Source organism: Temnothorax nylanderi, unplaced genomic scaffold (assembly GCF_030848795.1).
Source record: "Temnothorax nylanderi isolate EJ_2023f unplaced genomic scaffold, tnyl_v1.0 TNYL_tig0502_pilon, whole genome shotgun sequence".
Taxonomy (NCBI): domain Eukaryota; kingdom Metazoa; phylum Arthropoda; class Insecta; order Hymenoptera; family Formicidae; genus Temnothorax; species Temnothorax nylanderi.
In genome coordinates, this window is record NW_027249564.1 from 101,392 (window position 1) to 114,395 (window position 13,004).

The window sequence follows — 13,004 nt, forward strand, 5'->3', positions numbered from 1 at the left end:
TGTACCATCTTTCTATATAATACTTTTATATAATATATAATACTTTTTGAAATATTCAAGGAAAACTTGGTAACTTTTTCAATATACATATATTTAGCTTGTGATATCTTGATGATTGTTTGCCAGAGAAAAAAGTGGTACAAAGGATTTTTTAACTTAATTTCATTTCAAAAATGTGCTGTTGCAATAGTATGCTCCAATTTTTTTTAAATATTTGTGTATGCATCTTCTTGGAGTGTTTACAAATATTAAAAAAAAATTGGAGTGCTATTGCAACAGCATATTCTTAAGACAAAATCAAGTCAAAAAGTCCTCTATACCACTTTTTCCTCTGGCAAACAATTATCAAGATATCATAAGCTAAATATTGAAAAAGTTATCAAGTTTTCCTTGAATATCTCAAAAAGTATTAGGCAAATAAAAGAATTTTTCAAACAAAAGTTGTTCAAATTAATTAATAGAGAAAGATGGTACAATAAAAAATAGGGGTTTTCATTTAAAAAATTTGACTTAGGCCCTACCCAGCGAGAAATGACCCATCGAATTGACGTCTATTTGACGTCGAAATCATCGATATTACATATAATATCGAAATAATGTTCGAAATTTGAAGCTTATTTCGATGTTTGTGCTATATGACATTTTTTAAAAGAAGAGATTATTTGTGACATACATTCATCGCGCCAGACTGTAAACAGGCAAATTATGTATTTTCTGTTAAGACATCGATATTTCATCATTTCGATATCGATTCGAAGCTATTTTGATTTGCTTGTCAAATATATAATAACAATGCCATTATATAGAATACAATATGAATAAAAAATTATATTGTATTGGCAGACATGGATAATGTAAATATTTTATGATTTGAGCATTATAATAATTGCGTTACAATATTAATTTTTTTAGGCTTCCATTTCCATTAAATGGTTACTTTATAACTGTAACAGTCACAACAAAATTCCTGTTTGTAATTTGACAATTTTAAAAATTAAAATATTATAATAGGTACATTTTCAGTACTACATCCCCTCATTTATTAAACAAGAAGTTAAATTAAGCAATTAATTAAATTATTAATATTAAATATTAATACAATAAGATATTTGTATTTACATTTATCAAAATAAAAAATAAGTTCAATTATGAAAATAAATATTAATAATTGAACTTATTAAAAATTAAATAATTTGTTCAGATATTGCGCTCGAATTCTTTTCGCATTTTACAACGCCCGATCGTTTCACATTAGATGGCGCGACGCGCGAGTCGCCACTCTCAAAGAGCCCCCGTCTCCTTCCTCACTCGTTAGGTGTCATGGCCGCACTTGCTTGCGTTTCTTCGAACGTGTCGAGTCCGTTACCTCTTTCTTGACGAATTGATCGTTGCGGCGCGTGTTCTGGAGACCAACCGAGCGAGAGTCGGATCACCAGGGAGAGCTCACCGCCAGGAAAGGGAAAGCTGCGGCAGCTAGCGTCCGAGAGGGAGGATCGAGGCGAGGAGTCCGGTTCAGCGAGCGGAACCCTTAAGAGATTCTCATTGGGACGCCATATTTGTTACTTTTATTTAAGGGTTCATATTTTTAGGGTTTATACCGTCATTTTTAAGGATTAACCATTAATTGAAGGTTAACTATCACTTGAAGGTTAACCATCATCCAAAGAAAAACCCTTAAAGTTGGGTGTGATTTCGGACCGCCAATTGAAGATTAACCTTCAAATGATGTTTAACCTTCAATTGGTGGTCCGAAATCACACCCAACTTTAAGGGTCTTTCTATGGTGTTTTTTTAACGGTTAACACCAAAAGTTGAGTGTATTTTTCCATAAGGGTAAGTCGCTTCACTGCTCGGCGCGGCATCCCTTATGGAAAAATACACTCAACTTTTGGTGTTAACCGTTAAAAAAACACCATAGAAAACCCTTAAAGTTGGGTGTGATTTCGGACCGCCAATTGAAGGTTAACCTTCAATTGGCTTTATTCGGAGCTTTCATCGATCGATAAATGTTATTCAAACATACCATTAAATTGTCAGCAGCAATTTCAGAAATGTAGTTTCTTTTCTTCAAATCAGAGATCAGATCCTTTAGCGAAGAAATACGTTGCTTGCATCTACCGAATTTTTTCTGCAATGTTTCAATTTTCTTTCGTTGCTGCATAATGGTACGTCGCGCTAAATTCATGGCTCTCGTAGCTCGTCTTGGTGTTGCCAGATGAGGTGACCGGCTATCACCAACATAACGTGGATCTGGTATCATCAGTGGAGCAGAATCACAAATGGCTGATGTAATGGCAGGGACCTGATATATTGTGTAAAACTTATATTATTATATATATTTATTATATTTAATATAAAACAGGGGATTTATTATTTTTAAGTCATAAAAAATAAAATAAATTAATGGATATATTAGGATTAAATATATGTACAATATAATTATTTTATATTTTTATCAAATAATGCAAAATTTTTAATACTTATTGTAAAAAATACTTTTCAACATATACTTTTTATATAGGGGAGACCGGGGCCTAACCGTCGCCGGGGTTGAACCGTCAAATCAAATATCTCGGAACCTGTATATTGTGCGAACTCGCTATTAACATTGTAAACGCTGCTTATGGTACCCATCTGACCAACGGAGTTTCGGCAGGTTACCTGCCGTGTTATGATTTTTACGAGGGCAAACGTGTTTTCGGAAGGTGAAAGTTACATTTTCTGCGCGTGGAAATTTTGTAATATCTGCAATAATATTTGCTCTCCAAATCTCGAGGTACGTGATTACTCCGAATAAAGAGTAATGCATGCTGAACACGAATCCAGTGTAGTTTTTTCATTATCGTTGATGTCTAATATTTCGTGGGCGATCAAATCTGAAACTTGTGTTTGGGGTTAATCCGTCAGTAAGCAGTCCGGGTGCATTTTCAAGGCATTCTCGGGCATTTCCAGGCTCACTGCATATGGAATATGGATGAGACGGGAATTACAACCGTTCAGACACCGAATAGAGTCATCGGACGTCGAGGAGTGAAACAAGTTGGGCGAGTGACTTCTGCGGAAAGAGGAACCCTCGTAACTATTTTTTAATAATGTTTCGCATAAAAATTTTGAATAAATTTTTATATTTTTCTCTTAAAAAACAATTATTAAGATGTATCCTATCATTTTTCAGGATTAGATGTACGTATATGTATTGAAAATGCAGTGTGACGGTTAAACCCCGGCATTTTTGAGATTTCAATTTTTCCACCGTTGTCGTTTTTGCTCTATACCGGTTAAACAAAGCGACGTAGATAAAAATTTCCTATATAAATTTTGTAGCTAAAGGTTCACTCTTTACAGTGGTATACCACATTTAACTAAAATTATTTATTTTCTTGTTAAAAATCGGCACCGAAAAAAAAACTGACGGTTAGGCCCCGGTCTCCCCTACTTTTTACTTTTTTTAATGGCCATGTGTGAAAAATTTATTTTATATAAAGCACAAACATTTTAACGAAGTAATACTTACTGGTAATTCATGAATGGAAATCGTTGAATCAATACTATCATTAAAATCTAAGCGTTTTCTCTTGCTGCTGCAATGAGCATCTTTCCGCCGTTTCAAGGGAGTTAGGCAGTTGTTCAGAAGAATTTCACAAATGCCTATTTCAGTACAATGAGCAGGATCGACATCCACATCGACATCCAGTTTACTCATATCCTCTTTAGCAAAATCCTGAGATTTCTTGCGTGTACCACAAGAGCTTGTGATTCGATTGGAAGGAGTGTGTGTAATATCTGTCACAGAAACAGTATGTAATAGGTTATTAAAAGCCTCAAGCACAAAGATCGACGTAATATTGTATGTATCACACAAATAGAAGTTGTACAAATTTTTCTTTACCGAAAATATAACTTCTGGTTCTTTAGATATCAAGTTGTATATATGAAAGGTTAATATTTTGGCATCTTTCAAGTTTACACTTTGGTCAAATATCTTATTTAATTATTGAAAAGTTAACGTCTTGGTATATGTTTTGATTCGCTGCTGGTGTACGCCAAAACATTTAAATAGGTATACAAACAAAAATAAGACTCACTCTCTGTTACTGCTGTTGTGGACTGTGAATAATTCACGACGTTAATGTTGTTATTCGAAGAATCACTGTTCGTGATTCCAGTGGAACAGATATTGCCATCATCAGTCTTACTGGCATTTCCAACGAAGGTGGAAGGTGGGGTGCCTCCACCAAATATATATATATACAAGGCACAGCTTCTGGTTGCACAACGATACACCTTAAACGCTTTCTCAGATCCTCGGGTTTGAAGTGATCTGTACACAATCTGTGTGAGTCATACAAATTTTTCTCGGTCTTGTTACAGAATTTCAACCACTGCTTTCTGATGTGCTTATTTGATAGAAATCTGTTGACAGATAATAAAATAGATTTAAATAGTTAAAATAGTTTCAATATTAATTAGTTTAAATAGTTCAATAATTAAATTTATTGCTGAGATTACTGAAATCACGCAAACTGACAATAAATTAAATACATTTTTACTTACCGTATATAGAAAACCGATTTGTCCTTTCTACCGCATAAAATACAATATATCATCTTGCTTGAATTTTGGCGTACGTTCGCGGATCAACACGTTTTAGAAAATATCTAAGAAATAACCGTGTTTCAACATATGTCACTAACGTAACCTTATTTTTCAGTGAGCCAAACCGGCCAAACAAATGTAGACCGCGCATGCGCACTTTCGAGCAGTCACTCACAAGAGAGAGGAAACTATAATTTTCTTTCTTACTTCCTCCGGACATGTTTTTCTTCCGAAAACAATAGGCATTCTGCTTCCATTTCTCTATGTTCTAAGGTACGACATCTTCACGGAATAAAGGAAGTTCCTGGTTCAAACCCTGGCTGAGGTAATATTTTTCACAATGATTTCTTTACAGTTATTTAGATGCATATAGCATCAAAAATTAAATCAAATCGATTTAATTAGGTGTAGGGGGGGATTTTACTACTCCAACCGGAGCTGTGTTTTAAGTCTGACAAATTCAGTCGGCACGCAGTCAAAGGTTGGAAAATATGTAAAATAAAAAGGTAAAAGGATTTCAATGACCTTGATATATGTTGTCAAGGTCATGACCCCGAGTGACCTTCAGAAGGTTTTAGCCGTCGCTCGTTATTCGTTAAAAAGTTATTAACAAAAAAAGTTTGAGAAATGTAGCAGTTATTTTGAGTATTAAAAAGCATAAATGACTAATATATGACCATTTCCACGCGTGGAAAGTTGTAAACCCATATGGCGCATACACTTTCCACGCGAGACGAGTTGTCACATGGGTTCGTGGCGTGCTTTACGAGCTCGTTTATATATATACATAATGAAATATTATATATTCTCTATTAATTTCCTGAATACATATATTTTATGTCATCTAGTAATACATAAAATGGGTCTCCTCCAATTCTTTTTATTGTATATCGCTACAAATATTCACACAGATGATCGACTAACTTATCTTGTTTAATACCACCTCTACTTAAACGAGCTCGTAAAGCACGCCACGAACCCGTGACCGCAGGTGGGCGGAACCTACTGTCTTCACGCATATACTTTCCACGCGAAACGAGGTGCCACATTTCTCAAATTTTTTTTGTTAATAACTTTTGAATAAACAACGAGCGCGGGCTAAAACCTTTTGAAGATCACTCAGGAGGGTGACCTTGACAACATACTAAAATATCAAGGTCATCCAATGTATGAGTCCCTTTTCCGCCCTGCTATATATTAAAAATTTTTTTTATTAATAACTTTTTAACGAATAACGAGCGACGGCTAAAACCTTCTGAAGGGCACTCGGGGTCATGACCTTGACAACATATATCAAGGTCATTGAAATTGGTGAGGTCGCCCTTAATCTTAAGTTTTACCGGATTTTCCATTGGAATCTATACTTTGAATTTCAATTTTTAAGATCACATAAAGATTATTGCCATTTTTTAAAATGAAATTGAATGATTTTTTTCATAATATGATTCTTCTAATTATTCTACATATAAAAGTATTGAGGTAGAGTTATCAAAAAATGAATAGTTTATGAGATATTTTATATTTTATTCTGGCACATTTTGACATAAACTCGTTCATTTTTTGATAACTGTACTTTAACACTTTTATGTACAGAATAATAAGATGAATCAATTGGTAGAGAAAACCATAGAGATATAAGAATAGAGTGCGCGCGTCATATGCTAGCACGTAAGAGACTGCGATATAGGAATAGAAAAAGAACGCTGCATGTGGGCCCCTTCTGTCTTTGTCTATGCGCGCATGCGCCTTTGCGCTGCTCATTGTCTATAACGCATATAGAGATATAACCTATAATAACGCATTTATGTTCTAACCCCTTGAACTCCTTTGAAAATATATATTTAAAGAATAATTCCCAAAATTACAAAATTATTACAGCAAAGTACATAGGGATTACCATAAAATATTATTTTTTTTGAATATGGAATTGAATATGGAATATTGTATATATAGAATTGTACATATAAATATACTCAATATATATAATAATAAAACAAAATTTATTACATATTGTTATTCATACAATGTTAATCAATTATATATGAAATAGTTAAATAAATTAGTCTTTTATTATTTAACACAAAAATTAAATTCTTTACATCAGTCTTATTTATTTAACACACAAATTTTAGTACAAACAATATAATATACACATTATTAAATATTTATAAAAATATAAAGTTTTGCTATTGTCCACTGAAAAAAGAATTCACAGGCTTCTTTTCTCCACATATCTCAGTCTCTTTATCACAATCTGCGTTATTGCTTACACTACTATTATTTGGTTTATATGAACAAACTTGCACATTTAAAGAGCCTTTATCAAAAGAATTCACAGGCATCTTTTCCCCACATATCTCAGTCTCTTTATCACAATTTATATTTAATTCTAAATTTTTAGGAGATGCTTCTATTTTGCATATTAAGCATTTTTTTGATTCTTAGAAAACGTAATGTACTAATGTTACTTAAATAAGAATAAAGTTAGCTACAAAACGACATACAGAATACCGAGAATATACCGAGATACACAATCTTCCATGACCTGCACATTCGCGCATAGACAAAGACAGAAGGGGCCCACATGCAGCGTTCTCTTTCTATTCCTCTATCGCTTTTTCAGCTGTGCACTCTATTCTTATATCTCTACTAGCTGGTTACGCGGGCTTCGCCCCGAAGGACATATCTAATAAGACACGCAAATAGTCTCTCTCTCTCTCTCTCTCTCTCTCTCTCTCTCTCTCTCTCTCTCTCTCTCTCTCTCTCTCTCTCTCTCTCTCTCTCTCTCTCTCTCTCTCTCTCTCTCTCTCTCTCTCTCTCTCCCTCTCCCTCTCCCTCTCCCTCTCCCTCTCCCTCTCCCTCCTTCTCTTTCCCTCTCTCTCCCTCTCTCTCCCTCTCTCTCCCTCTCTCTCCCTCTCTCTCCCTCTCTCCCTCTCTCTCCCTCTCTCTCCCTCTCTCTCCCCTCTCTCCCCTCTCTCCCCTCTCTCCCTCTCTCTCTCCTCTCCTCTCCCTCTCCCTCTCCTCTCCCTCTCCTCTCCCTCTCCCTCTCCCTCTCCCTCTCCCTCTCCCTCTCCCTCTCCCTCTCCCTCTCCCTCTCCCTTTCCCTCTCCCTTTCCCTCTCCCTCTCCCTCTCCCTCTCCCTCTCCCTCTCCCTCTCCTCTCCTTCTCTCTCTCCCTCTCCCTCTCCCTCTCTCTCTCTCTAAAATGCTATAAATTGAAAAATATTACTTTTTTATCGACTGAAATTCTATTCCGCCGTATACAATTCTTTGAAATTCACTCAATTATTTCCTAAAAAAATTGGAAAAATTTTGTAACCGATTTCCAAAAACATCGATAACGAAAAACTATACAGTTTATAGCACTCCCCGGGAAATTCTACCCCTGTTTTATATGCAATTCTTTAAAATTTGATCAATTATTTCCCGAAAAATTAAAAAAACCGGTTTCCAAAAAATCAATAACAAAGAACTATACACGTAGTGGCACTCCCCGGAAAATTCTACCCCTATTTCATATAATTTTGGTAGGTATTTTATATACAATTCTTTGAGATTCGGTCTCTCTCTCTCTCTCTCTCTCTCTCTCTCTCTCTCTCCCTCCCTCTCTCTCTCTCTCCCTCTCTCTCTCCCTCTCCCTCTCCCTCTCCCTCTCCCTCTCCCTCTCCCTCTCCCTCTCCCTCTCCCTCTCCCTCTCCCTCTCCCTCTCCTTCCACCCCTACTTCATGTATAATTCTTTGAGATTCGGTCAATTATTTCCCGAAAAATTAGAAGAATTAGAAAAACCGGTTTCCAGAAAATCGATAACAAAAAACTATACACATAGTGGCACTCCCCGGAAAATTCTACCCCTATTTCATATACTTTTGGTAAAAATTCGGTTCAGGGGTTTGAGATTCGGTCAATTATTTCTCGAAAAATTAGAAAAATAAAAAAAACCGGTTTCCAAAAAATCGGTAACGAAAAACTATACACATAGTGGCACTCCCCGGAAAATTCTACCCCTATTTCATATACTTTCAGTGAAAATTCGATTCAGGGGTTTGGGCTGGGCGTTGATGAGTGAGTGAGTGAGTGAGTGAGTGAGTGAGTGAGTCAGTCAGGACATCTTCCTTTATATATATAGATGGAGAAAACACACGGTTAGGTTAGGTTAGGTTAGGTTGTTTTGCAAAAAAGTTATGTAATTTGCAATATGCAACCATGACATGTCTTTTTTGAAAAGTAACAATGTGTTTTTTTACACCAACAATTCATCTTATAAAAATTTAAATTAATGAGGCTCTCGTGATTAAATCAATTAAAGGGAAACAGGCAATAAGTTTAATTGATAGAGTTTTTCTGCTGTGTCACCCTCTGTTCCATGCGAAGAATTTCGAATTAGCTGTACAGATTTTACTCAACAACTGCTACCCGCTGGATTTCATTTTTAGAATCTTCCACGAGCGCATTAAGTCTCTCATTGACAGAGTGCGTTCTGGGACAGATCGACTGAGGTGCAGACTGAAGAGGTGTCGCCTTTTTTCACAATACCGTATATTCCGCATATTAACGATCAATGCAGAAATATTATGAAAAATCATAACTTTAAACTATCATACTACAGCTTGAATAAAATGCGGAATTACATCAAAGTACACAAGGACGCCCTTCCGAAATCTGCACATAACAATGTCGTATATAAAATTAACTGTGGCGACTGCGATGCTTCTTATGTGGGTCAGACTGGTAGGCAACTGCAAACCAGAATTAAAGAACATCAGGCCCACATAAGAAGAAACACAACCAGTCGCTCGGTAATCACAGAGCATAGATTAGAGTTCGATCATGAATTCGAGTGGAATGCGGTTGAAATTTTGGACAGTGAACCATATGTTAGTAAACGGTTGATATCTGAAATGATATATATTAAAAGACAGAAGAATGGCCTGAATATGCAGACGGACACCGAGGATTTACCTGAGAGCTATCTCGACGTGATCGAGGGGCTTCCATTTGAGAGCTCCGCGGTCGGTTTCTGATGGTTTCTTGTATTATTGTACATAAATTGTTACCGTGGTTACAAGGTTTCTCTGACTGTAGCATCACCTTCATTTATTATTGTTTATCACTGAGTATTGTCATATACATCGATCTTTTAACCTCGAGGCAGACGAAACATATTCCCAAGCAGCAGACAATGTTTTTTAAATGTTTTTTTAATATTTATTTTTCATTAATTATACATTGTACAATTCATTGTAAAAATATTATTTATTTAATGTTGCTTGGGGGCGGTAGAGCGATCCCCGGATTGGCGATTGAACGTGACTCGAAGGACCAGCGGGGGTGTGTCTCGGTCCCCGCAACGCGAATGAACGATAAAATACGTGCAGCGAGTAGTATGCAAGCAAAAGCGACTCACCGTTTCGTTGCCCGGTGCCCTCTCGGGTGTGTACTCGAGTCGTCCGTCTCCCGTAGGCTGGCAAACCCTCCGTGATAGCGGGAAGATGTACGGCAGGCAAGGGTAGAAACAGGCGGCAGGCAAGAAAGGCACGCAGAAGAGGCAGGCAAGCAAAATGCACATAACAGTGGCAAGCAGAGCGAGGCACGGCACGCGGTGCTCGGTGAATCGGTTCCAGTACAGACTCGATCACGTCCAAAAGTGTGTTGACTCGACGACTTCCGAAGGGAGAGTCGTGTTGACCGGACGACTTCCGAAGGGAGAGTGTCGTGTTGATCGGACGACTTCCGAAGGGAGAGTGTTTACTCGCGTCGCGCTCCTGTTGAGAACCGGCGCGAGCGAGTATTTGTTCCAATAATTGGGGATGCCACCCGCGGGCGGGCAGCACGAGTCGGGTGAGTCGCGCGAATATTGACTTAGATCGCGATCCACCAACGTTTCGCGCGAGTTACCAACGCGGGATCTATTTATCGACGGCGCGACTTTACCGTCGAATCACGAACACGACAAATTACTGTAACGCGAATGATCGCTAATGCTATTGCGGACGAATTAACGATTAACACTCATATGTACAGCTATGTACAGGGGGCGAGCGCCAAACAAATGTTTATTAAATATTTATTTTACATTGATTATTATTTATTTGAAATAGTGATTTAGAGAAAATATGTATTTAACGTTTATTTGACGTTTATTTAATATTTCTTTTACATTAATAATTTATTTGCAATAATGATTTAAAAAAACATTTATTTAACATTTATTCGACATTAATTTAATATTTATTTTACATTAATTATTTATTTGCAATAATAATATAAAAAAAATATTTATTTAATATTTATTTAATATTTATATTTAATATTTACTTCAAATATTATTTTATATTAATTATAATTAAAAGACACCAATGCGATGTATACAAATAAGGTATAAACATTATACCACTAATAGGATTTGTTATATTGTACATACGCCAATGTGCATTCTTAGACGTTTTATGGGAATCTCCAATCATATAGTATGAATGGTTTGTAGGAACATATATAAAATTAGCAGAGATGTTATTTAGTAAAATAATTGTAAAACAATCAATAACTTTGCCATCAATCCAGTTATTATTTTTTAAACTACAAAATTCTTCTGCAATAAGATTATATATATCAAATCCCGTTACTGGCGCATTTGTGTTTGATCTATATTGTCCAATAGTAAATGTAGGATCTGGTGATTCCAAATAATATTCGACATCCAAAAACAACCCATTTTCAAGTGCATTTGTATGAGTTGAACTTTCGCTTAAGTTCAATTCTGATAAATCAGTGGTAGTTGTATTTTTATTTGACATAAGGGTACTTGTATGAAATTTATACTTTTTAGCTATACGTCCTAATGAGCGGCCTTCAAAGTGACTATACAAAGGTTTTTGCTTCTTTTGCCACGTCTCTTCTATTAATGTGTCATTTATGTGCTGCACATTACGATATTGAATGTTACGTTTTAATGGTATGTTTAATTTTAATTCAGCGCATATTTGTCTAGTATAGTCTTTCATTTTTTAAACAAAACGTCCAACTTTTAAGTTAACTTCATCTTTTAAAACATTTTTTTTCACAATATTAAAAAAACCTTCGATATTTGCATTACTTAACCCTTAAATGCCACACCTCTCAAGAATCTCGTAAATGACACATGGGGTCTAAAAGACCCCAGCATGAAAAATGTCTCCTTACTTATTGATTTTTTGATATTTAGTTATGAAAATTATTTTCAATGTTGTTCAAGGCTTAGAAAAGAGAATAAAATGCTTATATTGTTAAAATTTCAATTTCAACATAGTATAAAAAATTAAGATCGCCAACAGTTAAAATATTGGCTCCAAAATCAAAAAAATAATAAATAATAAATAAATAAATATAAGCTCCATTTTTGGCGGGAACATTTGAAAATATATCATTCTAAAGGGTCTGGGGTCCGATGGACCCCGGGTGGCATTTAAGGGTTAATCGAATTGTATCAGGTGTAATCAGTTTCAATTGTAACGCTGACCACATTGGAGCAAAAGGCATATAATGATGTGTAATATAATCTGCAATTTCTGGAGCAAAATATTTGTTATCTTTTATATTATTATTTTCTACACTATTTTTTAGTTCGCACAGTTTGGACATGTATCTTTTAAAAAATGGTGAATCTATAAAAATTCGACCTTCTAGTTTATAATTTTTGTCTAAGAAGTCTGCGTTACTTTCGAAATCTGAGTTTATATCGTGTGTTTTATTCTCAAATTTATATCTCGAAGTGTGAAATGTATTGATGTCAGTAATACTGTTATAAGCCTCTTTGGAAGAAGATGTCAATAATATGGTCATAAATTTTGTGTAACAATAATCTAAATCGTCTAAAGTATTACAATGTATTAATATACCTATGCACTCTAATATAATAAGACTTTTATTTTTCATATATTTTGAAAAATTTTTATAAATACTAGACGAAACGCGTTTTTGAAAGTGTGCGCAGCAGCTATGTACAACAATTAAATTAGAACGTATTTTTTCTTTTTTATTAAGAGTAACGTCCCTGCTTAAAATGATGGATAGAAAATGATAGAAACATGCTCCTTTCCGAATCATTCGTGACTTTGGATCCCGTATTTCACATATTATTCCAATAGATCAATTCTACATTATTTCATAATATTCTGTCCTTTCATTCAATAATATTCCATAATATTCTATTCTTCTATTCTACAATATTCCATAATATTCTATTCTTCTATTCTATAATATTCCATAATATTTTATTCTTGTATTCTAAGATATTCAATAATATTATATTTTCTTAGTCTATGATATTCTATAATATTCTGTATTTCTACTGGATAATATTCCATAATATTCTATTTTCCTATTCTATGATATTCCATAATATTTTGTACTTCTACTGAATAATATTCCATA

At 35.1% G+C, this 13,004-nt stretch overlaps 1 protein-coding gene across 1 annotated transcript in view; it reads right to left on the bottom strand.

Annotated features, from left to right (window-relative positions):
• The window catches only part of LOC139783453 (uncharacterized), an 86,973-nt gene extending 76,630 nt beyond the window's left edge, over positions 1-10,343 (bottom strand). Inside the window, exon 1 of the mRNA XM_071722600.1 lies at positions 10,000-10,343. Coding sequence (XP_071578701.1) covers positions 10,000-10,161 — 162 coding nt within the window. The 5' untranslated portion in view covers positions 10,162-10,343. The remainder of the gene's footprint in view (positions 1-9,999) is intronic.
• Positions 10,344-13,004: the final 2,661 nt, after the last annotated feature.